General features: G+C 45.2%; 2 protein-coding genes and 1 non-coding gene across 3 annotated transcripts; all 3 read right to left on the bottom strand.

The window, feature by feature from the left end:
• Positions 1 to 5,193: 5,193 nt before the first annotated feature.
• Positions 5,194 to 16,662, bottom strand: WDR74 (WD repeat domain 74). Its single transcript, XM_087705204.1, has 11 exons — positions 16,580 to 16,662; positions 15,208 to 15,317; positions 14,884 to 15,005; positions 13,871 to 13,934; positions 13,318 to 13,461; positions 12,233 to 12,334; positions 11,820 to 11,920; positions 11,609 to 11,664; positions 10,496 to 10,638; positions 7,533 to 7,589; positions 5,194 to 6,392 (listed from the first exon to the last, which is right to left on the bottom strand). Exons 1-11 carry the CDS (start codon positions 16,638 to 16,640, stop codon positions 6,189 to 6,191), a joined length of 1,164 nt encoding a protein of 387 aa, XP_087561330.1. The 5' UTR covers positions 16,641 to 16,662; the 3' UTR covers positions 5,194 to 6,188.
• Positions 16,663 to 18,651: 1,989 nt separating this feature from the next.
• LOC106546389 (uncharacterized) lies at positions 18,652 to 21,751 on the bottom strand. Its single transcript, XM_014063255.2, has 2 exons — positions 21,359 to 21,751; positions 18,652 to 19,967 (listed from the first exon to the last, which is right to left on the bottom strand). The coding sequence occupies exons 1-2, from the start codon at positions 21,636 to 21,638 to the stop codon at positions 19,576 to 19,578; spliced, it is 672 nt and encodes a 223-aa protein (XP_013918730.2). The 5' UTR covers positions 21,639 to 21,751; the 3' UTR covers positions 18,652 to 19,575.
• A 4,353-nt stretch (positions 21,752 to 26,104) lies between these two features.
• LOC148048711 (small nucleolar RNA SNORD31) lies at positions 26,105 to 26,171 on the bottom strand. The gene has a single exon (XR_015695748.1). It is a non-coding gene; the product is annotated as a small nucleolar RNA SNORD31 (small nucleolar RNA).
• Between the last annotated feature and the right edge of the window lie 598 nt (positions 26,172 to 26,769).

Below are 26,769 nucleotides of genomic sequence, written 5' to 3'. Positions count from 1 at the left end.
TTGATTGAGGATGGGATCCACTGAGTTTGCTTCGCTGGGAGCTGAATCAGAAATCAAGACTGGGGGAAAAAACTGGGTTTTAGTTAAAAAACTGGGTTTTAAAACCAGAAAAAAACTGGGTTTTAAAACTTTAAAAGTTTTTAGTTAGGAAGAGCCGAGGTGGCGCAGTGGTTAGAGTCCAGTACTGCAGGCCACTTCAGCTGACTGCTATCTGCAGTTTGGCAGTTCAAATCTCACCGGCTCAAGGTTGACTCAGCCTTCCATCCTTCCGAGGTGGGTCAAATGAGGACCCGGATTGTTGTTGGGGGCAATATGCTGACTCTGTAAACCGCTTAGAGAGGGCTGAAAGCCCTATGAAGCGGTATATAAGTCTAACTGCTGCTACTGCTAGTTAGGTGAAACTGAGCAGGGGGTTGGACTAGAAGGCCTCCAAGGTCCCTTCCAGCTCTGTCATTCTGTTAATCAAGGAGAGAAGCAACCTAGAACTAAGGAGAAACTTCCTAACAGTGAGGACAATTAAGCAGTGGAAACAACTTGCCTCCAGAAGGTGTGGGTGCTCCATCCCTGGAGATTTTTAAAGAAGAGATTGGACAACCGTTTGTCTGAAATGGGTTTCCTGCCTGAATAGGGGGTTGGACTAGAAGGCCTCCAAGGTCCCTTCCAACTCTGTTATTCCTACAGTGTGCAGCCAGACACCAAAAAATCCTAAATTGCATTAACAGGGGGATACACTCAAGATCAAGCTAGGTCCTAATACCACTCTATAAAGCCTTAGTAAGACCACACCTAGGATACTGCATCCAGTTTTGGTCGCCACACTATAAAAATGTTGAAACTCTAGAAAGAGTGCAGAGAAGAACAATAAAGATGATCAGGGGACTGGAGGCTAAAATACACAATGGACTTTTGCAGGAACAGGGCCTGGCTAGTCTAGTGAAGAAAAGGACCAAGGGAGACATGATCGTGATAGCATCTTCTAATATTTGAGGAGCTGCCCCAGAGAATAAGGGGGTCAAGCTATTTTCCAAAGCACCCAAAGACCAGATAATGGAAACTAATCAAGGAGAGATTCAACCTAGAAATAAGTTGGATTTTTTATGACGGTGACAACAATCCACCCATGGAACAGAAGTTGCCTTTTGGAAGTTGTGGGAGCTTCATCATCATCATCCCTGGCAGCTTTCAAGAAGATGGCTGTTTGTCTGAAATGGTGTTTGGTGGGGTTGGACTAGATGACCTACAAGGTCCCTTCCAACTTGGTTCGCAAAGTTATAAAAAAGCCCAGCTCAATTTCTCCCTTTCAGATGCTCTACATCCAGATCCGTGTTGGGAAACACCCATTCCCACCATGGCAGATGAAGTTTGAAGAAGGAAGGCTTACAAATACCTCCTTGGGCAGTGATTTTTTTTTGGGGGGGGGGTTCAGACCACCCCCCTCCCCATTTGCATTATAAGTCCCTCCCCCTCCCCGCGAGCCCCGCCCCGTGCTCCCCCCGAACGTTCCATCATCAGGAAGCTCCTCCCACCCACGTGGAGAGGAGGAATCCCCGCCGGGATTGAGGATTCCCTTTATGGGAGGAAACCCCCTCCGTCCACCGATCCAGCCGCTCACTTTGTCCCCGCTTCGCGGCCGCCGCAGCCCGGGAAGCCTGCTCCGCCTCTTCGTCCACGTCGGGGATCCCTTCCTTGGCTTCCATGCAGCCCATCGCCCGCCTGGATGGGGGGCCCGAGCCCCCCCCAGTCAGGGACTCGGCGCCGCCGCCGCCGCCTCCGATGCCTGGGCGGCTTTTGTGAGATCACATCAACGCCGCCCCCTCCCCGTGTGGCCCCCACCCCACCTCGACCCACCCGTGCAGACTAGATCGCGGGGAGATCCTCCCCTCCGTTGCTTCCCCCACCCTCTCCCCACGCGCGATGCCTCCCCCCCCCCAAAAGAAGCCTTTAATCCAGAGGTCTTCAAACTTGGCAACTTTTAAGATCTGTGGACTTCAACTCCCAGAATTCAATTCAACCCTGTAGCTGGCTGAGGACTTCTGGGAGTTGAAGTCCAGAAGTCTTAAATAGGTTTACATTTGGGAGTTTGAAGACTTGTGGACTTCATCTCCCAGTATTCCTCAGCCAGCCAAACTTGGCAGTTTTAAAGCTTGGGAACTTCAACTCCCAGAATTCCTCAGCCAGCCAAACTGGGCAGTTTTAAGACTTGGGAACTTCAACTCCCAGAATTCAATTCAACCCTATAGCTGGCTGAGGACTTCTGGGAGTTGAAGTCCAGAAGTCTTAAAAAGGTTTACATTTTGGAGTTTGAAGACTTGTGGATTTCAACTCCCAGAATTCCTCAGCCAGCCGCACTGGGCAGTTTTAAGGCTTGGGAACTTCAACTCCCAGAATTCAATTCAACTCTATCGCTGGTTGAGGAATCCTGGGAGTTGAAGTCCAGAAGTCTTAAATAGGTTTACATTTGGGAGTTTGAAGACTTGTGGACTTCATCTCCCAGAATTCCTCAGCCAGCCAAACTTGGCAGTTTTAAAGCTTGGGAACTTCAACTCCCAGAATTCCTCAGCCAGCCAAACTGGGCAGTTTTAAGACTTGGGAACTTCAACTCCCAGAATTCAATTCAACCCTGTAGCTGGCTGAGGACTTCTGGGAGTTGAAGTTCAGAAGTCTTAAATAGGTTTACATTTTGGAGTTTGAAGACTTGTGGACTTCATCTCCCAGTATTCCTCAGCCAGCCGAACTGGGGAGTTTTAAGACTTGGGAACTTCAATTCCCAGAATTCCTCAGCCAGCCAAACTGGGAAGTTTTAAGGCTTGGGAACTTCAACTCCCAGAATTCAATTCAACTCTATAGCTGGCTGAGGAATTCTGGGAGTTGAAGTCCAGAAGTCTTAAAAAAGGTTTACATTTTGGAGTTTGAAGACTTGTGGACTTCAACTCCCAGAATTCCTCAGCCAGCCGAACTGGGCAGTTTTAAGGCTTGGGAACTTCAACTCCCAGAATTCAATTCAACTCTATAGCTGGCTGAGGAATTCTGGGAGTTGAAGTCCAGAAGTCTTAAAAAAGGTTTACATTTTGGAGTTTGAAGACTTGTGGACTTCAACTCCCAGAATTCCTCAGCCAGCCGAACTGGGCAGTTTTAAGGCTTGAGAACTTCAATTCCCAGAATTCCTCAGCCAGCCAAACTGGGAAGTTTTAAGGCTTGAGAACTTCAATTCCCAGAATTCCTCAGCCAGCCAAACTGGGCAGTTTTAAAGCTTGGGAACTTCAACTCCCAGAATTCAATTCAACTCTATCACTGGCTGAGGAATTCTGGGAGTTGAAGTCCAGAAGTCTTAAATAGGTTTACATTTGGGAGTTTGAAGACTTGTGGACTTCATCTCCCAGAATTCCTCAGCCAGCCAAACTTGGCAGTATTAAGACTTGGGAACTTCAACTCCCAGAATTCAATTCAATCCTGTAGCTTGCTGAGGAATTCTGGGAGTTGAAATCCACAAGTCTTAAAAAGGTTTACATTTTGGAGTTTGAAGACTTGTGGATTTCATCTCCCAGAATTCCTCAGCCAGCCAAACTGGGCAGTTTTAAGGCTTGGGAACTTCAACTCCCAGAATTCAATTCAACCCTGTAGCTGGCTGAGGACTTCTGGGAGTTGAAGCCCAGAAGTCTTAAAAAGGTTTACATTTTGGAGTTTGAAGACTTGTGGACTTCAACTCCCAGAATTCCTCAGCCAGCCAAACTTGGCAGTATTAAGACTTGGGTACTTCAACTCCCAGAATTCAATTCAATCCTGTAGCTGGCTGAGGACTTCTGGGAGTTGAAGTCCAGAAGTCTTAAATAGGTTTACATTTTGGAGTTTGAAGACTTGTGGACTTCAACTCCCAGAATTCCTCAGCCAGCCGAACTGGGCAGTTTTAAGGCTTGGGAACTTCAACTCCCAGAATTCCTCAGCCAGCCGAACTGGGGAGTTTTAAGGCTTGGGAACTTCAACTCCCAGAATTCAATTCAACTCTATAGCTGGCTGAGGACTTCTGGGAGTTGAAGTCCAGAAGTCTTAAAAAGGTTTACATTTTGGAGTTTGAAGACTTGTGGATTTCATCTCCCAGAATTCCTCAGCCAGCCGAACTGGGCAGTTTTAAGACTTGGGAACTTCAACTCCCAGAATTCAATTCAACTCTATCGCTGGCTGAGGAATTCTGGGAGTTGAAGTCCACAAGTCTTCAAACTCCAAAATTTGGCTGGCTGAAGTCAGCAAGTCTTAAAGTTGCCAAGTTTGGGGACCCAACTTTAAACCATCATTTGCAAAAGGGATTAATTCAAAAGGAGCCCCGTTTCTCCCCCCACCCCCACCTAGTTGTGGAGCAGAAGGTTGTGGGAATTGGGGAGGGGGGTGTTGATGGGTGGGGGATGCCGGGTGAGTTTGGCAGGCTAGCATTAAAAAGGTTGTTTTCATTTTAATGCTCATATTTTATCTTTTTTAAAGGTTTTATATAGTTGCCTTCAGACAGACTGCTTCGAAACCTGGAGGCTCCATTTCCCCAAAGGGAGCGAATGACAGTTTTATCGACCGTCGCCCTTCTCTTTCTTCAGCAATTTCAAACTGTCATTTTGTTAATTCGTTAAATTGACACGCTGCCCCGCTGGCATTATTACAGCGACCCGGGCAAGAAGATAAAAAGGTTTAAAAAAAAACACAGACTGATACAAAATGATTACAATTATAATTAATTGTGGGCAATAATAACCTGCTGGAATCCAGGCGGACAGCATGTTAATTTAATTTAATAAGTAAATAAATTAGCTCGTCTGAGCTGCATCCGATAGCCAGATACCACTTCAAGCGGCAAGGAAATTTATCGGATGGCATCTGACTTACTTAAACACAGATTTTCCTCTGGCTGTTGTGATTGCGGGTATTCTAAACCAATCGATCGATCAATCAGAATAGAGATGGAAGGGACCTTGGAGGTCTTCTAGTCCAGCCCCCTGCTCAAGCAGGAGACCCTATAACTTTCTAGCTGACAACGCATGTCCTTTTTTGTTTTCCTTAAACAACTGAAGAGGTTTCTTTTAAGAGGTTTAATCCCTCCTCTATTTATTTTTATAAATAACCCAAGGCAGCAAAAATACCTTATACTTCTGCCTCTTCCCTCCCACATAACAGCTGGTCGTAAGCCAAGACTACCTGTATTTTTTTAAAAAATTGTCGTATAGTACACCTTTTATTTTCACTGGGATTCTTCTGAGACTAAAAAAACAACTCCAAGCAGATAAACGGAAGAGAGAAACAGAAAAAATAATAATTCCCACCTTCGTTTCATTTTAGCTCTCGGTCCTATAAAATCTTGTACCGGAAACGTGTCCTCATTCCTGCTTTGCCAGCATCAGAACTCGCAGCCAAGGACTTAAAAGAATCTCTCCCCCCTCACCCCACCCCCTCCGGGAATCGGTCAGCCTCGCCTTCATTAAACTCCCCACTCCCCAATCAATGCACGAAAGACAAGTCCTCAATTGCATATCCGCACGTGAAGGAAATCCATCAGATGAGATTTGGGCAGTTCTACGTTAAAAAAGGTAGAGGCTGTAACTTCCAACGGCCAGTGGAGCTGGCAGCAGATTCAGAGAGTGAGGAGGGTTGGGGAGGAACCTGGGCCAGTCCTGGAGTCTGGGGAAGGTTCTGAGGAGGGCTCTGCATCGGAGGCAGAGAGGGGGCCAAGGCAGCCTGGCAGTGATCAGGTGCCTACGGTCCTACACAGCAGTGAGGCAGAGGAACAGCTGGAGCCTGTTCCCAGTGTGCTCATGCGCAGAGCAGCTGAGAAACCTGGGTTGACTTAGAAGCCATAGGTGGACAGTGAATGGCCCCTCCCAGAGGACATAAAAGAAGAGAGAAAAGAGAGTGGGGGCTTTTGCAGGAAACAATTCGTTCGTTCGTTCGTTCGTTTCAGGAGTGTGAAGATCTGTCCGTGAATCTCAGAGACTCTGTGCCCAAGTCTTTCCTTGCATTTGGACAATATTTCCATGGCAGCTTTCCAAGATAGATAAGGTCTGTGGTCATAAATACGCCTTTGAAAGACTGTTTGCCAGGCCTTGGCTGAATGTGAAGGAGAGGAATTCACATTCCTTTAATAAAAGGGGTTTTGCTGGGACCAGGAATCTGCTTCGTGCTTTTGGGGGAAGCCTAGATAAGAACAGTACCTCTCACCGTGAACATAATTTAGTCTTTTTCATCTTTTTCTGCTTTTGGACGGTTGTGTCCTTAGGGGGTTTCGAATTCCTCGTCCGGGAGCCAAGATCGTCACCGGCTTTCCGTTTGGAAGCCACCACTTCCATGGAGTTCCATAATTCGTCGTCTTCCTCTTTCACCTCGTCCTGCAGGTTAATGGACGGCTCGAGATCCTCACTCTGCAAAGAGAAAATAGAGAGAAACGGATCAGGGAGGGGAGTTGGGTGGTAGTATCTAAATCTTTGAACTCTGGTGCTGGAGAAGACTCCTGCATTGAGTCCCTTGGACTGCAAGGCCATCCAACCGGTCAGTCCTAGAGGAGATCCACCCTGACTGCTCTTTAGAAGGCCAGATCCTGAAGAGGAAACTCAAAGACTTTGGCCACCTGATGAGAAGGAAGAAGGACTCCCTGGAGAAGAGCCTCATGCTGGGAACGATGGAGGGCAAAAGAAGGAGACTTCTTCTATCTATCTGTCTGCCTGCCTGCCTACCTATCAACTTACCTATCTATCTACCTACCTACCTACCTACCTAATCTGCCTGCCTACCTGCCTGCCAACCTACCTACCTATTGACTTAATTACCTATCTATCTACCTACCTACCTACCTATATAATTATCTATTATCTATTATCTATCTATCTATCTATCTATCTATCTATCTATCTATCTATCTATCTATCTATAATCTATCTAATCTCCTGTGAGTCCCTTGGACTGCAAGGCCATCCAACCGGTCAGTCCTAGAGGAGATCAACCCTGGCTGCTCTTTAGAAGGCCAGATCCTGAAGAGGAAACTCAAAGACTTTGGCCACCTAATGAGAAGAAAGGACTCCCTGGAGAAGAGCCTCATGCTGGGAACGATGGAGGGCAAAAGAAGAAGGGGACGACGGAGAACGAGGTGGCTGGATGGAGAACCGCTGACCTTTCTGATTGACAAGCTCAATGTCTTAGTCACTGAGCCACTGCGTCCCGCGTTGATCATACACCAGAGTAATATACTTGTTGCACAGAATATGACGTAGATATGGAAACGTATGACTAGGTTTCTTCCCTTAACAACTTATAAGGATGATTCTTTATATCATTTATGTTGTCTTGAATTCTTTTATTGGGCTGCACCAGTAGAGGCTAAAACCAATTTCGTTGTAGATAGGATGCACAGTGACAATAAAGGCTTTGAATTTTGACCTTTAAACAACCACTCAAAGTTATGATGGACTCCCGCAAAGCTACTTATGGGCAATTTTCAAAGGTATGATAGCTGTATGCACACACACACACACACACACACACACCCCACAGCCATGGTAACTCACCTCCCATTTTTCCCGGCTGGTCAGCAAGAGACAGTTCAATCGGGATTTGAGATAAACCTGGAATCAAGACAGCCTTGGTCAGAAAGGTTTTTTAAAAAAAGGGAATGAATTAAATTGAGGATTTCCTGTCTCTTCGGCAACGGCAACAAACTTCAGATCCAACCTGGTTAAAGATAAAAGATTGGCAACCTGCAGCTCACATAGTTTCAACTCCTCCCCACAGTATCATTTGGAGTTAGAGGGACCTTGGAGTCCTAGTGGGCGACCACTCAAAATAGGAGCCGGCGGTGTGTGCAGCAGCTCCAAAAGCTAACACACCCCTTGGTTGTATAAACGGAGGCACAGAATCAAAATGTCGTTGCAATGTTAGTGCCGCTTTATGAAGGTTTGAGTAAAGCTAGACCTGGAATCCTGCATCCAGTTATGGTCACGTTACAAAAAAAGAGGTTGAAACTTTGGAAAAAGTGCAGAGAAGAGCAAATTAAGATGATTAAAGGCCTGGAGATTAAAACATACGGTTTGCAGGAATTGGGTTTGGCCACTCTAGAGAAAAGAAGGATTCGGTAGAGAGAAGGGGAAAAAATTGGATTTGGATTTGGATTTGATTCAATTTGTAGGCCGCCCTATTCCCCGAAGGGACTCTGGGCGGCTGAACAAAAGCCAAGGGAGGGGAAATTACAAAAAGTAAGACAAAGACAATCAGATAATACAAACAGTTTAAAAGCACAACAGACACAGCAGATTCGAGTAGAGGGGTGGGGGGGGACTCAATCCCAGGCTTGCTGGGACAGCCAGGTCTTCACCGCCGTCCGGAAGGCCTGAAGGGTGGAGAGGGTCCGAATCTCCACGGGGAGCTCGTTCCAAAGGGCCGGGGCAGCCACAGAGAAGGCCCTCCTCCGAGTAGTCGCCAGCCGACATTGGCTGGCAGATGGAATACGGAGGAGGCCTAATCTGTGGGATCGAATGGGTCTGTGGGAGGTAATCGGCAGAAGGCGGTCTCTCAAGTACCCAGGTCCAATACCATGTAGAAAAAGGAATTTGGAAATGAAGCTAAAAAATAAGTAGACAATACACTGAGACAGAGATATAAATAAGATGAAAACTGTTAGTATGTGTATGGTGAGAGTAATGTTTAATGTTGATATATTATTACTAGGAGATATTAAGAAGAAAAATGGAGAGTTTCTATAATGTTTAAATCAGGGGTAGTCAACCTTTTTAAACCTACCGTCCACTTTTGTATCTCTGTTAGTCGTAAAATTTTCTAACCGCCCACCGCTTCCACAGTAATGGTGATTTATAAAGTAGGGAAGTAACTTTACTTTATAAAATTTATAAAGCAGAGTTACAGCAAACCCTTACCGCCCACCATGAAAGCTGGAACGCCCACTAGTGGGCGGTAGGGACCAGGTTGACTACCACTGGTTTAAATGATCAATATATTATAATACTAATCTTAGGGAAACAATGTTAATATGAATGTGATAGATGTGGCAAATGAGGAACGATGTGGCACGGGGATTTTTATATAAGTATAATCTTTGTTGTCATTGTCCTTAAATACAACAAAATTGGTTTTAACCTCACTGGTGCAAAATTATAACAGAAACGAAAAAAGGAAAAAAAAAAAAAACTAGAGTGTGCATGGAGTGATTGTGGTTGTATTTAACAACCACAATCCAAGGATAGAAACACAGCCCAAGGATAGAAACTAGATCCAGGCAAACACACTGTATAAGGAAAGATGGAATGTTTATTTTTGTAATTGAAAAATAATAACACTCATTCAAATAAGCCGAGCCGAGGTGGCGCAGTGGTTAAATGCAGCACTGCAGGCTACTTCAGCTGACTGCGGTTCTGCAGTTCGGCTGTTCAAATCTCACCGGCTCAGGGTTGACTCAGCCTTCCATCCTTCCGAGGTGGGTAAAATGAGGACCCAGATTGTTGGGGGCAATATGCTGACTCTCTGTAAACCGCTTAGAGAGGGCTGAAAGCCCTATGAAGCGGTATATAAGTCTAACTGCTATTGCTATTGCTAAATAAAAAAAGAAAGGGAAAATAAGGTGGTGTTACAATAGGCACTAGGGATGGTAAACAAAGCAACTGAAACTGTATATTATATCCTTTTAAATGGAATAACAAAAGTATAAGAATGGCAAAGAAAAAGAATAACCATGTGAATGTATACCTATAATTATATGTAAGAGAATAAATGACAGTAAGAATATAAAACACAATATAGGTAAACAATATTTTGTTATAAATAGCTAAGTATAAATAAATATAGAATAGTACATAAAAATGGATAACAAATAAGGAGACCATGAATGCAAGATAGAAATGTATAGAAGGGAAAACACTAACTGTAAAGAAACCGATGCGGAACTGCCGTAGGATATATGATGGAACTTCGTGTTCCTATGTTGTTTTAAGTCATGTGTTTGTTTTTGTTGATGTGTTGATGTCTTTAAAATAAAAATTTATTTAAAAAAAAGAAAAAAGAAAAATAACAACACTCATTCAAATAAAAAAAGGACATCGATAGCAGTATTCCAGTATTTGAGTGGCGGTCCACAAAGAAGGGGTCAAATTATTTTCCAAATAATTTGCAGGGCAAGAAACAAGGGATGGAAACTAATCTAGGACAGAAGCAATCTTGGGTTAAGGAGAAACTTCCTAACAGTGAGAACAATGAACCAGTGCGGGATTGGGCGGCCTATACGGTAAATTTAATAAATAAAATTTAATAAATAAACCTCCAGAAGTTGCCTCCAGAAGTTGTGGGGGCTTCATTACTGGAGGTTTTTAAGAAGAGACTCGTCAGTCACACCTGAAATAAAATAAGCGTAGGGTCTCCTGTTTGAGTAGGGGGTTGGACTAGAAGACCTCCAAGGTGCCTTCCAGCTCTATTACAAGCCCCAGATTCTGTCCCCAAATCCCCAATTCTCAGGACTGTCCCCTACCTTATGTTCTAAACGCTGGCTCTGGAGGTTGTGCAGCCGAAGGAAACGGTCCAACCCACAAGAGGCGACCACAGGAAGCGTTGGGTGACATTGGATGGCGCGGACGCTGCCAGCAAAACCTTTGAGGCACTTCACCAAACGCCCTGTGGCGGAGAGATTCCAAGGTTGAGTCACAAGGATGACAAAAATACATGCGATAGGACAGACTCCATCGCAACTTCAAACCTAAAGCGAGATTTAGGCATTTCTGGAAGCTTGGCACTCAAGAACAATGAACTATCAACAGGCACAGAGTGGTAAACAACATTTAGGCCCCTTTCGAAAGACAATAAGCAAGCTAAGGAAGGAAATAACAAGGCCACGACACCTCCAAGAGCCGAGGTGGCGCAGTGGTTAAATGCAGGACTGCAGGCTACTTCAGCTGACTGCAGTTCTGCAGTTCGGCTGTTCAAATCTCACCGGCTCAGGGTTGACTCAGCCTTCCATCCTTCCGAGGTGGGTAAAATGAGGACCCGGATTGTTGTTGGGGCAATATGCTGACTCTGTAAACCGCTTAGAGAGGGCTGAAAGCCCTATGAAGCGGTATATAAGTCTAACTAACTATCCTCAACACCCAGATAAGCAGGGATTAACACCAGACAAACAATTGAGCAGAAAACAATACCCCAATCAAGGGATAAACCACAACCTCTCCAATATTGGCAGGGCAAGCTGCTGTATATAAACAGAGCAAAACCCACACGCCCTCTCAGTTAAATTACTGATAAAGTTTTTAGCCCTCGGGGAAGTAAAATAGACATTTTGATGTGCCAAAATTTGGTTTGCTCCGCTGTGGTTTTAGGGTGGGATCAAGCAGGCATTCTGATATTAGAATCGAAAATATAATTAACGAAATAACAAACCCAGTTACCAAACCAAAATAAGAATAGTACAACCCACATCTAAATCTGAAACCGTTCCATCCCCAATCCAAAACAGAATTGTTGTCATGTCATCCATTTGTTCTTCATAAATCTAGTTAAAGAAAACTCCATAGGAATCAGGCATAAGAAAACACAGCCCTACAAATTCTCTTTTGAAGTAAAATCCTATTTTTTTATTCTCCACTTATACCTTGACGTAGATCTATAACCGCAACATCTCCGTGGGAACTGCCAACAATAACAGCACTGGGGGGGGAAAATAGAATTTACATGTTAGTTTTAAAATCTTGCTTTGCAATAGGAAATCGCCAAGGAAGCAAATGGTTATCTCCACGCCCCAAACTCTAACAACTGCCTTCCCCGAAAGCTCCTCCGTTTTAGGGAGAGAAAGAGAGACTCACTTCGCATCGGAGGTGAGCGAGAGAGCTGTGAGTGGGTACTCGCCGAAGGTCGCTTCCAAGACGGGACGGCGTTGGGGGCAACTGGGATCATAAAGCCGGACCTGGATGCAGAAGATCAAGAGTATCAGGCTGAGTTCTTGTACCAAAAGCAGGATAGGATGAATAATTGAAATAAATGAAATATTGTTGGGGTACTGTTGTGGCCCAGCAGGAGTCGTTGGAGCTGCCACCAGACTCTGACAGCGAGGGGCCCCCTGAGTCGGCTCTGGAGGATGTGGAGGACCCTGGACAGGGTTCCGACTCCGAACAGGGCGCAGAGAGGCTGGTTGGCTACCAGGAGGCACCTGAGCATTTGTCGAGCGCGCATTTGTCGGTGAACCCTGAAGATCTCACTTATCTTTACCAGCTTCTACCTGATGGTGTCCGGTACAAGTAACAATCTTCTCAGATCCAGGCAGGAATTCCATATCCCGGTCCCAGATAGGTACCCTCAGATCAAGCCAATCGTGAGGCACCTGTGACAGGTACAAAAAATATATATGACGTAAATGCCGGGAGAAGCCGCTGAAGACCGAAACTGCAAACCCAAGGCAATGAAGGCATTGTTGTGGCCCGCCAATGGCCAGTGGAGCTGGCAGCAGAGTCGGACAGTGAGGAGGTTGGGGAGGAGCATGGGCCAGTCCTGGAGTCTGGGGAAGGCTCTGAGGGCTCTGTGTCGGAGGCAGAGAGGGAGGCAGGGCCGTCTGGCAGTGATCAGCTGCCTTCGGAGCTAGACAGCAGTGCGGCAGAGGAACAGCTGGAGCCTGTTCCCAGTGTGCGCATGTGCAGAGCTGCCAGACGAAGGGAGCAGCTAAAGAACAGGGGTCGACTTGGGAGGAAGGCCACAGGTGGACGATGAATAGCCCCTCCCAGAGGAAACAAAAGAGGAGCGAAAGGGGAGTGGAGTTTGCAGGAGACTCGCTTAATGACTATGGCAATCGAGACCATCCAAATGGACGTGGCACACGTTAATGTTCATCTTGCTGACTGGGAGGGGAACACTCAACACGAAGGGAGCAGCTAAAGAACAAGGGTCGACTTGGAAGTAAAGCCACAGGTGGATGGTGAATGGCCCCTCCCAGAGGACATAAAAGAGGAGCGAAAGGGGAGGGGGCTTTTGCAGGAAACAATTCGTTCGCTTGTTTGAGGAGTGTGAAGATCTGTCTGTGAATCTCAGAGACTCTGTACCCAGAGTCTTTCCTTGTACAGCATCTAGTTTGGACAATATTTATATGGCAGCTTTCCAAGATAGATAAGGTCTGTGGTCATAAATACTCCTTTGAAAGACTGTTTGCTACGCACGAATATGAATGAGAGCAATTCACATTCGTTTCATAAAATGGATTTTTGTCGGGACCAGGAATCTGCTTCATGCTTTTTTGGGGGGGGGGGGGGAAGCCTACATCAGAACACCCCATGTGTGCAAACACAAATCCAGAGAGGCCGATAAATGACTCACATTTTTGGCTCGGAAAACCGGTTCCTGAGGCTGGTGCAAGTCCCATATTTTCAGACAATTCTCTTTCCCCCCCGTGGCGATACGGTGGCGCTGCTGGGAGTTTTGCCTCATACGGCAGACGCCGGGCCCCACCTGAATTTCCACCTGCCAAAAGGAGAAATTGGTGAGCGATGATGAATTCCGCCACTTCCTTTCTTTTTTTTGGGGAGGGGGGATGATTTTATTAACCATTCTACTGGCAATAATAAAAAAAAACCTCTCATACAAATGAATGATAGGAAAAACAAGATGGTAAATGTTATTCGAGAATATGGATGTTAAAACACCTGTAACCAAACGACATGCTGTATGTGATGATGCTTTTTTTGTTGTTGTTGTTTTCTTTTTTATTGTTGTATGTATGTGTTGTCTGCGTAATAAAAATAAAAAATTATATATATATAAAAAAAAAGAAACCGTAGGGTCTTCGACGGTACTAACAAAGAGAAAAACCACCTTCAATTTCCAATCTTGAATAGAACAGGACTCAAAATGAATAAAATGCAACACTTACATTCTCCGAGGAGGCATCCCGCCAGATTTTCATCAACCCAGACTCCACACAGGTGATAAGGGAACTGCAAGCAGCAGGGGTGGGGGTGGGGGAGGAAACAAAGGCAGAAAAATATTTTTCAGTGCAAGATATAAGATGTCTGAAGTGGTATAGGGTTTCCTGCTTAAGCAAGGGGTTGGGTTAGACTTCCAAGGTGCTTTCCAACTCTTATTATTCTATTCTATTCAAATTCTATTTCTATTCCATTCTAATTCCTATTCCTATCCTATCCTAATCCCATCCCGTTCTTTTTCATTTCTGTTCTGTTCTATTCTATTAATCCCATTTCCCATTCTATTCTGAAATACAGAAAGGAATCCAATATGGTTTGTGTTCTGAAAGCTTCCAGGCTTTCCCACCCATTTGAAAGTTCAAGATCCTGGCCCAAACACCCACAAGTCCCATCACGTGGCCCAACCTCCCACTGCCACGAAGACAGATTCCTCCCAACCAGTTCCGGCCAGGTACAGAGGCAAAGATGACCTTGGCTTTCTAAGAAGAATGTTGTTATGGCTGCATATCACCCAACTCCATATAATCCCCCCCTCCCATTTTCCCACAGTAGAAAGCGTGGCAGGCCTGAAGTCCAAAAAAGAAAAGATGGCTTGCAGGCATGACAGGAGGAAGGGGGGGGGGAGGGAAGAAGGAAGAAGGGAAGGAAGAGAGGGAGGGAGGTAGTAAGGGGGAAGAGAGAATGAGGAAGGAATGGATGGGAAGAGGAAGGAAAAGAGGGAAGAAGGAAAAGGAGAGGAGGAAGGAAAGAATGGATGGGATGCGTGTGTGCGAACCGGTAGTGAAGTTGATTTCACCTCTGGTTTCGAGAGCAGGTGTGCAAAAGTCTTTATACTTGCGCGATGCCTATTTCCAAGTCAGTTTTCATCTCTTTCCTACCTCAAGTCCTACCTCCTACCTCAAGTAGGAAGCGGAAAAACTTTTCCCAAGAGAGGGAAAAATGAAATGGGATTCGCTCTTACCCATCAAGGACAGCTAAGCCACAAAAGGCTCCTTCACCTCCGTGGCAGTCCCGCGATTCAATAAACTTGCCCTTTTCGGTACTGAATAATCTAACGGATCCATCGAGGCATCCCACAAAGATCTGTGTGGAAAAAGAAAGCCACAGGATTCTTTAGGCCCGTTACGAATCTCCGTGACTCTGGGCAGGCAGACAAAGACACGACAATCAAATCAATTGAATATAACAATTGGCAGGAGGGATGAAGAGGAGGGTCCTCATTCTTCCTCACTCAAAGTCTGCATGAAGCCAGCAAAGCACAAGCAGAATCGGAAGATCACGTCACCTCTGATTCGTACGAATCACCCCAACACATGGAGGTGACAGCTTCTCGTCGACTGACAGTTGTTTCCCCCATCCTATAATTCGTGGCCTGTTTCTTCTGCAGGTTGACTCCTAAAAGTGGGGAAAGGGACATCACATGACAGGAAAGAATAAGAGAAAAAAAATCATTATAGCAGCCTATTTCCTCCCCTCCCCTTAACCTTCCAGCAAGAGACAATCTCGTCAATAAAGTAGAATATTAGAGACCAGCAATCACCTCAAGAGACAATGTTGCTGGATGATGGACCAAGAGGCCCCTTCAGATGATCTCCAATTTTACGCGGGAGAAAACCCGAATAACTAGAGACCTACATATATATGTGTGTGTGTGTGTAGTATGTATGTATGTATGTATGTAGTGTCACAACCCTTGGTATGCCCAAATATGGGAGGAAGCATACTGCTTCCTTTCTGTCTATCTGCTCATCCCAAGAGACCATCCAGACAGAAAGCCATTATTTTTACTGTTGCCTTTGTTACATTTGTGTTGCATTTGTGCTGATAAATAAATAAAGGGAGACTAGTATAGATCTATTTCAAGCTATTTAGCTCTCATCATTTAAATCCCAGTAAGGGTATGGCTAGCTGATGAGAGCTAAATAGCTTGAAATAGATCTATACTAGTCTCCCTTTATTTATTTATCAGCACAAATGCTATATGTATATAGTAGGTGGGTAGGTGGATAGATAAATGGTAGATATTAGATAGATATTAGATGATGGATGGATGGATGGATGATATTAGATGATAGATAGATAGATAGATAGATAGATAGATAGATAGATAGATAGATAGATAGAGATAGATAGATAGATAGATAGAGATAGATAGATAGAGATAGATAGATAGATAGATAGATATTAGATGAGATAGATAGACAAATAGACATATATAATAATACTATGTAATTAATTTATTGCATTATTATTATACAATTGTATCACAGCGGCCAGTTGTTTCGCCGGATTTGGCATTGGTTACTAGTCGGGCCCCATCCAGGCATCATCATCATCATCATTATTATTATTTAAAAATTTCTATGTCCCATCTCGCCTAAAAGTTTAGTAAGTCGCCTTTAGCTTCCCAGTCAGTCAATATGCATTCAGACAGTGAAGCTGAAGGCAGCTGAGATTTCTTTCCCTCCACTTGGCCCTCTCCATTCTCCGCTCGCCTTTTTTCCCTTCGCCCTCTACACATGCCCAGAGGCACCATGCACATTCAGAAGCAGCTGTTCCCCCTATCCCACCGGCTTCCCCGCCCGTCCGTTGCTCCTCCCGTCCCTCAACCCTCCATTCCAAATTCACCCCAACACGCAGCTGGTCCTCATTGTTACCTTTCAAAATCCCCGTCTCGGATCCCACCCACACGTGGCTGCCCACCGCGGGAGACGCCATGTCTGCCTCAGCTCCGTTGGGTTTCCGGGTCGGAGCGATTAAAATGACGGACCGGAACGTACGGCCCTGGCTTTGATTGGCCGACGCGCCGCTTAGGTGCGCCAACTATAATGGTCCCCCTCGAGCTTCCCCCCCTCTTCAGACGGTCCTGTCAATTTTGATACAGGGCAAACTAAAGCATTGGCAGAATAATTAGATTTATTAGAATAATTAGATTAGACTAATTAACGGGTTATTTTAATTATTGGTGGGGGGTTTCCCCCCAAGGGGTAGCTTTTTAATTTATCTATATATTTTTTAATCCCGCCTTTATTATTTTTATAAATAACACAAGGTGTCAAACATACCTAATACTTTGTCCTCCTCCTATTTTCTTCATAATAACCCTGTAGGGTTGGGCTGAGTGAGGGACTGCCCCAAAGTTCCCCAGCCACGTTTCATGCATGTATATTTACATTTATTAGTTTGTCAAACATGTACAAGATAGCAGGTATAAATATAAACATGGACATAAACAAAAGAAATGAATACAAATAAATGGGGATATTAGGACAAGGATGGTGCTTATGCATGCCCCCTTTACAGACCTCTTAGGAATGGGGTGAGGTCCACGAACTAGAAATCACTATCTCCTTTTTTTCTAGGCTTAACTACTAGACCAAACTGCCTCTTAGAAATCATGCTTAGATGTCATCAGAACTGAAAGTCCCATTCATCCAGAGTCTTCTGCTTTTTCCCCTCCCTCTTTTATCTGTTTCTTAATGCCAAAGAAGGATTTAAACTAAAATAAGAAGCAAAGATAATCTTGGTGTTGTTGTTTTTTTAAATTTCACTGATCAGAAATAAGCATAGCAGAGATTTCAGCAGAGGCTTACTTTTATTTCACTAGCCCCACCCCACCCACCCACCCCCAACAACATGACAACATCACAAATTTTCTTTTGATTCCCTGACCTCCCAACATTTTAGATAGTTTGACAATTGATGTTGTCTTCGCCCAAAAATATAGACTCCCAAAAACAGACAAGGAAAACCTAATAGATAAACGAAGGAATGAATAGAGACAAGGGGTAACGGTGAATAAGTGACCACAGAGCCCAGATAAATATATATGACACTGCCACCCTCCCGCAACATTTAAGATTACATTTCATGAGGAAACACAGATATCTGATTTCAGACTTTTTCCACAGAGGATTGCTATTCCTTTCAAGGAAAATTTAAAAGTCTAGCAAAATCTGTCCAACAACAGGGATGCGCTGTCAAAATATATTTTTCTTATGCTTAATCCCAACAGCCAAGATTACAATAACAATACAAATGGAGAGAACTTCCAGTCTGTGATAAGATCATGAGTGAACCATTCTGAAGAAATTGGGGACATCCTGTCAGGGAGAAGGAGAGCAGGAACAATAAAATCTCAGGTAAAAGAGAAAAAAAGGCCTTCAAAACAACGTCTTGTCTTTGCTAGTTGAAATCTCTTCTTTTAGCAGGCGAGGTAGAGTCGCTTGACATGGGTGGAACATTTGCAAAACCTGGTATCTTCAGGAAAGAGGAAAAGGAAAGGGGGAAAGGAAAGGAGGAGAGGAGATGAAAGGAAAGGATGAAGAAAGAAGAAAGGGAAAGGAAAGGAAAGAGGGAAAGGAGATGAAAGGGAAGGATGAAGAAAGAGGAAAGGAAAAGGAAAGAAAGAAAAGGAAAAGGAAAGGGGGAAAGGAAAGGAGGAGAAGAGATGAAAGGAAAGGATGAAGAAAGAAGAAAGGGAAAGAAAAGGAGAGAGGGAAAGGAGATGAAAGGGAAGGATGAAGAAAGAGGAATGGAAAAGGAAAGAAACAAAAGAGGAAAAGGGAGGAAAGGAAAGGAGAGGAGATGAAAGGAAAGGATGAAGAAAGAAGAAAGGGAAAGAAAAGAGGGAAAGGAGATGAAAGGAAAGGATGAAGAAAGGAAAGGAAAAGGAAAGAAAGAAAAGTGGAAAAGGAAAGAGGGAAAGGAAAGGAGATGAAAGGAAAGGATGAAGAAAGAAGAAAGGGAAAGAAAAGGAAAAAGGGAAAGGAGATGAAAGGATGAAGAAAGAGGAAAGGAACAGGAAAGGAAAGGAAAAGGAAGATGAAACGAGGAAAGGAAAAAGATGAAAGGAAAGGGAAGAAGAATAAGGAAAGGAAGATAACAAGAAGGAAAAGAAACAATGCCGCATAAACCTGGCATCTTCAGCTTTGTAACAGATGACTCCAAATCAGCCCCCTTTCATTACAGGTAGTCCTTGACTTACGACCACAAGTGAGCCCTACATTCCTGTTGCCGAGTAAAACATTTGCTAGGTGAGTTTTGCCACATTTTACGAACTTTTTCTGCCACGGTTGTTAAGTGAATCCGGCTTCCCCCTTGACTTGGCCTATCAGAAGGTCATCAAAGGGGATCTCTTAATGTCCTGGGACACTGCAACCATCATAAACCCGAGCCAGCTGCCAAGCTTGATGCTGCAACGGTTGCAAGCGTGGAAAACAGTCGCAAGTCCTTTTGTTCAGTGTCGTCGTAACTTTGAATTGTCACTAAACAAACGGTTGTAAGTCAAGGATTCCCGGGACCTGTACTTGCAATAAATCTGACTAAGATGCTAACGTGAAAAGAGAAGGAAGCATGTTAGGCATGGAGTTGTGATGTGGTTCATTCTCAGAGTGAAAACTATCTTCCCATCATTGCCGTCTGGAACACGATCGACGCATGACTGAACGTGCGCAGCTGGGGCCTGGCACACGCCTGCAACATATCCTCTGTCCCGCTTGAAGCAATGTCAACATTGCCAAATAAAAATAAATTCTGCAGGGAAACCTGTCCAAAGATGGCCTCAGCAGCAGAACTGGAGCGCACAAAGGGGAACCGTGGAGTGCTTCTCTTCCCCCCCCTGGTAACCGTGCAGAAGATGCCCTCCGTCTCTTTAGCCGTCAGGACGAGGCAGGCTGCGCCACAGAGTGGCCAAGAAGGGCGGGCAGCGCAGACTCGACCTCAGGTCCTCGCAGGAGTCTCCCTCCGGACACGCGACTTTCACGCACATCTCGGCCTCTCGGCCCCCTTCGGCGTCGCGGAAGGGCTCCGTCACGTCGAAGCGGGCTCCGCAGGCGTCCCCGCTCAGCAGCCGGGTGTCCCGTCTCTTGGACCGGGGTTGCAAGAGGGATTGGGGCCAAGAGGGAGCAGTGAGGAGCAGACGGAGAGGGAAAGGCTGACTCGGATCCAGAGGCTGCTCCAAGTTCAGCAGGACGAAAGCTTTGGTGAGACGGACGCCTCTCTGGCAACGGAGGTGGAGCATCCAGCAGAATTCGTGCTCTGCTCCTGCGGGGGGGCGGGGGAGAAGAGAGGCAGTATGTTGAAAACTGCAGAGGGTCACTTAGATGCGATAGTTAGAGAAGAGGAGAGGGGGAAAGTGGAGGATAAAAAAAGAAGGGAAGGTGGAAAGGAAAGGAAGAGGAAAGGAAGAAGAGGAAAGCATGAAGAAAGAGGAAAGGAAAGAAAGGAGGAAAGGAAAGGAGGGTAGGAAAGGGGATGAAAGGAAAGGATTAAGAAAAAGAAAGGAAGAAGAAAGAGGAAAGGAAAAGGAAAGGATGAAGAAAGAGAAAAGGAAAAGGAAAGGAGGAAAGGAAAGGAAGAAAGGAAAGGAGGAAAGGAAAAGAGGGAATGAAAGGAGATGAAAGGAAAGGATGAAAAAAGGAAAGGATGAAGAAAGAGGAAAGGAAAAGGAAAAGGAAATTGAAAGGAAAGGAAAGGAAGAAAGAGGAAAAGGAAAGGAAAGGATGAAGAAAAAGGAAAGGAAGAGGAAAAAGAGGAGGAAAGGAAAAGGAAAGAAGGAAAGGAAAGGAGGGGAGGAAAGGAAAAGGAAAGGATGAAGAAAAAGGAAAGGATGAAGAAAGAGGAAAGGAAAAGAAAGTTGAAAGGAAAGGAGGAAAGAGGAAAGGAAAGGAAGAAAAAGGAAAGGAAAAGGAAAGGAGGAAAGGAAAGGAGGAAAGGAAAGGAAGAAGAAAAAGGAAAGGATGAAGAAAGAGGAAAGGAAAAGGAAAGGAAAAGGAGGATGAAAGGAAAGGAAGAGGAAAGGGAAAGGAAAGGATGAAGAAAAAAGAAAAGGAAGATGAAAGGAAAGGAGAAAAGGAAAAGATAACACGAAGAAAAAGAAACAATAGCGTATAAAGTGTAGATTGTAGACTATAAAATACAAAGCAAAATAATAATAATAATTAAAACACCCAGCCTTCCTTTCTCAGCTGATCTAACTTCACACCACCAGAATTTGTCTGGAAGGGACTCAAACCCAATTTATCCTAATTTTAAAAACTGCAGATTTCCCCTAAGTTCCAGCACAGGGCTTCGTACAGAGCTGCGTAAACGTTCCTCCATTCCCTTCTTCACAATCTTCGCAGCCTGCCCACTTCCCTCGCCGATTTTCACCTAGAAGCTCTAACCTCAAGAGGCCGTTAGGACTACAAAGACCATTGGTTTTACGTGGGACGAGAGATTCCACGGGGGGGAAAAATCGCACCCTTATTGAGACACAACCTTCCCAACCCCAGGAACTCTCCAAAGCCCTGGGAAACAGCAGCCCGACAGCTGTTGCACAGCTGCCTGGGCTCCGGGGCGGAGTCTCCGAAGCCCATCCTCTGCTTGGGTCTGATTGGCTGCCCAGCTGGCACCCAGTCGGAGCCTGGCACCTGTCCCACGGCCCTCCCGCTTACCTTCTCTGCCTTCGTTGACTTTGAGCGACGTCGTCATGCTCTTGAAGTCGCCGGATGCCAACATTGCCATGTAGGCTTCGTAGGCGTGGGAGGTGCACTGCAGCATGCAGCTGCTAAAGCTGGGCTGTGCAGGCAGCTGTCCTTCCGGCGTGGCCGCCGGGCTGTCATCGGCAGGGCATAGCACCCACGGCTGCACCGTCGCCAGATCCCGACTCCTTCCAACGTAGCCCACAACAGCCATGCCCAGGATCCACAAAACAACCAGCCCAGAATGACCCATCGCAGATTTTCGGGACAGAAACCAGCATGTCGAAGGAAAGCGCCGAGGGCAGGCCGAGGGGCTGGAACTCACAGCCACAACAGGCCTGAACCTGTTGCTTCAGACCGCGTGGATTCCTCAGCCCCCGCCAGCTGCTGGGAGGGTGCCCAGCGCGGCAGCTGCCAAGCAACTTCGGAATGCCAGGCGCCAGAGGGGGAATCAGAGGCAGGGAGGGAGATGAAGACCGCTGGAGGCCTGCCCGAGTTATACAAGATGTAGCTTGCCTACCAACAGATGAAGAGATGATTTAAATAAAAAGATAGATTGTGCGGAGATGAATAGGTTGACCATGAAAATAAAGGATAAAGAGGAATCAGAGTACTTCCAAGACATGGGGAAGGTTTTATGATTGGCTGGAGAAAGGAAACTGGAAAAGTTTCTGGGGTTGGGAAGGGCGTCTCTCAATAAGGGTTTTTGCGATCTTTTCCGCGTGGAATCTCTCGTCCCACGTAAAACCGATGGTCTTTGTAGTCCTAACGGCCTCTTGGAAAAGAAATTAGGGAGAAGAGAAGAGAATCCAAAGGATGCACTGTTAAAATTCCAGCCCCGATTAGAACGAATGCGTGTCTTGTGAATTTTAAAACTTAAATCTTTTTTTTAATTTTCCTTTCTTTCTTTTCTTTTTTCTTTGTGAGCCCCCCAGAGTCCTTCGGGATTGGGCAGCATATAAATTTTAACAATAAATAAATAAATGGAAATGGGGGCGGGGAGGGGGAGATCAGGGGAAAACAGAGAAGAAGGTATTAAATATGTAAGTATATATTCAAAAGCGAGATAGAAAGGGGAGGAAAATATAGTTAGGGTAGATTAGCAAAAGGAAAGGGAATAACAAATGATGTCAAATTATATTTGGGTTTGCAGAAATAACCATCCCAAGGAAACATAAAATGAGATCTGAAAGAAACACCTACAATAATAGAAAAGAGAGGAGAGAATGAAAGGAAGATGGGGGAAAGAAGAAAGAGGTAAGGAGAGGAGAGGAAGCGAAGGAGGGAGGGTAGGAAGGGGAAGAGTAGGAGTAGGAGAAAGGTAAGGGAAGAAGGGGAAGGAGAGGAGGAAGAAAGTAGAGAAGGGAAGGAGGGAGAAAAGAAAGGAAAAATGCAAGTTTTGTCTCACCATTTTGTGCACGTATGGCTGTGGCCACAGGTTGCTACAACAGAAATGGCGGATGCTGGTTTATTTTGCGCATTCTCCAAGGACTGAAAGCATGCCAAGGGTTTTTTTTTGTAACTAGCCCCAAGGGGAAGGCAAGATCCTCGGGGGTTACTAACTTAGGAACTGCGCGATTCATTTAGCAACGGTGTCGAGGTTGCAAAATGGGACAAAACTCGAAATGTTCAAGTCATCCAGGTTGTGGTTACGCCAAAGATGTTTTCGAAACAGAGCTGAAGAAGCTTCTTGGATGCGAAGCAAAAAGAAAAACCAGAATTGGGTCACTGAATAATTGCTCGAGTGGAGGATGGAAAGCACATAAATTTGATGGAGGGTCCAGCTTTTGACCTGTCCTCCATCAAATGACCTTAAAAAGGTCATTTGGGGCAGCTTATCACTGAGGCCTCATTGTCCCATTCCCAAAATCAAGAGGATGACAAGGTCGGAAAACCGATTATACCCAACCACAGTTGAAAGGGTTTGGAATTGTCTGCTTATCTCTAAAAAAGATTTTTGAGAACAGAATGTACTTCAATACAAATAAAAGTGAACTCAACACATTTTCTTTTTGATTTATTCCCAAGCCAGCATATCCTAAACATCAAAATTATCCGGAACTGTAAAAAAATAGAAGTTGCAGGTTGTTGGAAACTTAGAAAGGAACTTTAAAAAAGTGACTTCTGGTCCCACCTTAAGACATGAAAGCCAGCTGGGTGACTTTGGGCCAACGGCCAGGATACTGGGAGTTCTAGTCTCCCTTTAGGCATGAATGTTGGCTGGGTGACTTTCAACCAATCACTAAGATGGTGAGTTCTAGTCCCCCTTTAGCCATGAAATCCAGCTGAGTGACTTTTGGCCAGCCCTTCGCAGCCCAACACACCTCACAGGATTGTTGTGAGGAAGAGGAAGGAGGGTTGGACTAGGCAAGGGGTTGGACTAGAAGACCTCCAAGGCCCCTTCCAACTCTGCTATTGTATGGAGTATTAGATAATCTACCCAATTAGGTAAGAAAACATCCACTAAGCAAATCCCGCCTCCATCCATCCATCTTTCACCAGGATAGTCAAGAAAACAAACCACAGCATTGTTTTTCAAACTAGCATATTTATTAACAGTAGCAAATCTGTACGCATTTAAAAGAAATTTGACCATACAATTGCCAGTTAATTTTTTCCTGAAATGTACCAAAAATCTTTTTAACAAGTGGGGGGGAAGGGGGGGAAATCCTGTAAATTTGTAGATAAGTTTAGTTTATAAGTTTAATAGCATTTATATGTCGCCCAATCCTGTGGGACTCCGGGCGGATTACAGTACAAAATAAATCAAGGAGAAAAAAATAAAATAGAAAAGATAGATTTAAAAAACACACCATGCACTCCGTTCTAAATGGGGCTGGACCGTATTTAGGGTCAACAGCCACAGGGCTGGCAGAACAGCCAGGTTTTAATGGCTTTCCGGAAGGCCGAGAGTGGGAAGGGTCCGGATCTCTGCGGGGAGATCATTCCACAGGGCCGGGGCAGCTAGAGAGAAAGACCTCTCCCAAGTAGTCGCCAACTGGCATTGCCCGGTCGACGGTACCCGAAGGAGGCCCAGCCTGTGAGATCTTAATGGGTCATTGGGAGGTATATGGCAGGAGGCGGTCCTGTAGATATCCAGGTCCTAAGCCGTGTAGGGCTTTAAAGGTAACGACCAGCACGTTCGGAGACCGATGGGAAGCCAGTGCAGCTCGCGGAGGATAGGTGTAACATGGGTCTACCTAGGTACACCCGATATCGCTTGCGTGGCTGCATTCTGGACCAATTGTAGTCTCCGAACACTCTTCAGGGGCAGCCCCACGTAAAGCGCATTACAGTAACGAGAGCATGAGTGACCATTTGAAGTGCCCCCTGGTCCAGGTAGGGCTGCAACTGGTGCACCAGGCGAACCTGGGCAAAAGCCCCCCCTGGTCACAGCCGACAGGTGGTATTCTAATGTCAGCTGAGAATCCAGGACGACACCCAAGTTGCGGACCCTCTCTGAAGGGTGAAGAGTTTCGCCCCCCCCCCCCCCAGGCTGAGAGATGGAATATCTGGTCCGTTCTTGGGGGGGCAGCATCAATAGCCACTCGGTCTTGTCTGGATTGAATGCCAGCTTGTTAATATATAAGATATATTAAATATTATAAGATAGAATATCCCCCCCAAAAAACTTTCATCCAGTTTCTAAGTAACAGCAAACTCTTCAAGTTATAATAGTTTTTAAAAGAGAGAATCCCAATACACACATCTCTGTGCTGTATATTCTTTTGGAAAAGCTAGTAAAAATATCTCCAGCTAGACTTGAATTTCAGATGTTACAGGTATTTGAAGGCGGGATATTGCAAGGAGCCATTTCGGCGTTTCATTATTCCACCATTGAAGCAGACAAACATTCTTGATTCACAGCTGGTGTTATTCTTCTCAAACGTCTTCAAGGTAACCATTTAAGCCTGCTTTTATGGAGACAGAAAAAAACATAGATCGAAAATTGAGGAATTGCTGAAATAAATCTGTAAATTACAACACAGGTTGAATCTCAAGAGCCAAAGGAGAACAAATATGATTTTTGGAGCACAAAGACGGCAAAATTTGAACTAAGGAGGGGATGATGCACCAGAAACCAAGAATAATGGAATGGGAAGTTTAAATCTAGCCTAGTCTAGATTTAACTAGTTTAGTCCAACCCACTGTTCAAGCAAGAGACCCTATGCCATTTCAGACAAAGTAGTTGTCCAATCTTATTAAAAACTTGTGTTGGAGCATTCACAACTTCTGGAAGCAAGTCGTTCCACTGATTGTCAAGAAATGTCTCCTTATTTCTAGGCCACTTCGCTCCTTGATTAGTTTCCACCCGTTGCTTCTCGTCCTGCCTTCCGGTGCTCTGGACAATAGTTTGACACATGCACCTTTTGGTGCAGCCCCTTAAAATATTGGAACCCTATGCCACTCACTTCTTTTCACTAGAAGCATTCCCGTCTTACAAAATGAGATTTCAATCCGTGTTCTTGACAGCTTCTTCCCCACAAAAGCAAACTTTATTTTTTTTAAAAATATTACGCTTGGTGTTAGAAATGGGACCCTCACCTCTCGCTGTGAGAAATAGCAGATTTCAAGCTCTTGTTGAGTCCAGCAAAAACAGCCTGGCAGCCGCCTGTGACAAGGAGAAAGATGACATGGCCAGCATGGCGTTAAAGTCAGAGATTAAAGAAAAGAAATGCAACATGAAAAGGTGGCAGAATCTCCCAGACCCGGCTTTAATTCATCAGAGGAACCACTCAGTCACAGGATATCAGACTGGGGCGGTAACAATCTCATCATTGACATCCAGCCAGGGCAAGTATCAGAAAAAACCACAAAGGCCTGGCTTACACACGACTAACCACAATTGCCCCAAGCCAAAAAAATGAACCAGACTGTGATTTAGCGAGCGATATGAATCCAGGTGGATTTGTCACTCCGCTAACTTTTATCTCATCTACGGATAATCCTTCACTTACAACCATTTATTTACCGGCTTGTTGAAAGTCACAACTGAAAAGGGGGACAACACCTCCAAGAGCCGAGGTGGCGCAGTGGTTAGGGTGCAGTACTGCAGACCACTTCAGCTGACTGTTATCTGCAGTACAGCGGTTCAAATCTCACCGGCTCAAGGTTGACTCAGCCTTCCATCCTTCCGAGGTGGGTGAAATGAGGACCCAGACTGTGGGGGCGATGTGCTGACTCTGTAAACCGCTTAGAGAGGGCTGAAAGCCCTATGAAGCGGTATATAAGTCTAACTGCTATTGCTATTTTCACCCTTGAGTCAACCCTGAGTCATCTCGGAGGCTTGAGGATTGCCACACGGCGGTGGGAGAGAGATGGGGTTTTGTAGCCCAAACAATAAAGTTTTCCTGTGGGAACCAAGGTCCTTCTCACAGGGGGCT

This window comes from Thamnophis sirtalis, unplaced genomic scaffold (assembly GCF_051295495.1).
Source record: "Thamnophis sirtalis isolate CommonGarterSnake01/CBP01778 unplaced genomic scaffold, rThaSir2_p1.2 scaffold_2, whole genome shotgun sequence".
In the NCBI taxonomy this organism is placed as follows: Eukaryota; Metazoa; Chordata; class Lepidosauria; order Squamata; family Natricidae; genus Thamnophis; species Thamnophis sirtalis.
The sequence above is the reverse complement of the archived record's forward strand: the minus strand, read 5'-3'. Positions and strand labels throughout refer to the sequence as shown.

Coding starts and splice junctions, on each gene's coding strand:
- WDR74 (XM_087705204.1), bottom strand. CDS start 16,640: ATGGCGTCTCCCGCGGTGGGCAGCCACGTGTGGGTGGGATCCGAGACG. Junction 11,665..11,819: donor TCGCTCACCTCCGATGCGAA/GTGAGTCTCTCT, acceptor TTCCCCCCCCAG/TGCTGTTATTGTTGGCAGTT. Junction 7,590..10,495: donor GCCAGCGTTTAGAACATAAG/GTAGGGGACAGT, acceptor TCTTGATTCCAG/GTTTATCTCAAATCCCGATT.
- LOC106546389 (XM_014063255.2), bottom strand. CDS start 21,638: ATGGGTCATTCTGGGCTGGTTGTTTTGTGGATCCTGGGCATGGCTGTT. Junction 19,968..21,358: donor AGTCAACGAAGGCAGAGAAG/GTAAGCGGGAGG, acceptor GCCCCCCCGCAG/GAGCAGAGCACGAATTCTGC.